Below are 481 nucleotides of genomic sequence, written 5' to 3' on the forward strand. Positions count from 1 at the left end.
GAGACATATTCTAGATGTGGATTAGGACTCCTAGACATATATATATTNTGGGGAACGATGACGAGGGGTGGGGGAAAGAAGGATGGGGGGGAATTACAGAGAACATAACTGTTCGGAATCTATGTTTAGCTCAATCATCTACAGATAGACTTCTATATTTTTTATATAATTTTATTGACGGCGTTTTTTCCCAAAATATATTTTTTTTCATTAGGACAGGCAACAGGATGGGGGCGGGGTTGTTGATTTTACCATATTTGATACTGCTGTATGAATCAAATATGATAAATATTATCTATATAGAGGACGGATATGTGATACTGCTGTATGAATGAAATATGATACATATTATCTGTATAGAGGACGGATGGAGAGAGGAGAGATGAGAGTCGATGCAAATATCTCTGTACGAGAACTTGGAGATAATCGTCTTGGAACTAGAACTGAAATTAAAAACCTCAATTCTCTCAGGTAACCCCCA

The 481-nt window shown here is 36.9% G+C and overlaps 1 protein-coding gene across 1 annotated transcript in view; it reads left to right on the forward strand.

Annotated features, from left to right (window-relative positions):
- The first annotated feature begins 338 nt into the window (after positions 1–338).
- The window catches only part of LOC111709998 (aspartyl/glutamyl-tRNA(Asn/Gln) amidotransferase subunit B), an 11,026-nt gene continuing 10,883 nt past the window's right edge, over positions 339–481 (forward strand). The window contains exon 1 of the mRNA XM_023483986.1: positions 339–471. Coding sequence (XP_023339754.1) covers positions 368–471 — 104 coding nt within the window. The 5' untranslated portion in view covers positions 339–367. The remainder of the gene's footprint in view (positions 472–481) is intronic.

The sequence above is a fragment of the Eurytemora carolleeae genome, unplaced genomic scaffold, assembly GCF_000591075.1.
Source record: "Eurytemora carolleeae unplaced genomic scaffold, Eaff_2.0 scaffold798, whole genome shotgun sequence".
In the NCBI taxonomy this organism is placed as follows: domain Eukaryota; kingdom Metazoa; phylum Arthropoda; class Copepoda; order Calanoida; family Temoridae; genus Eurytemora; species Eurytemora carolleeae.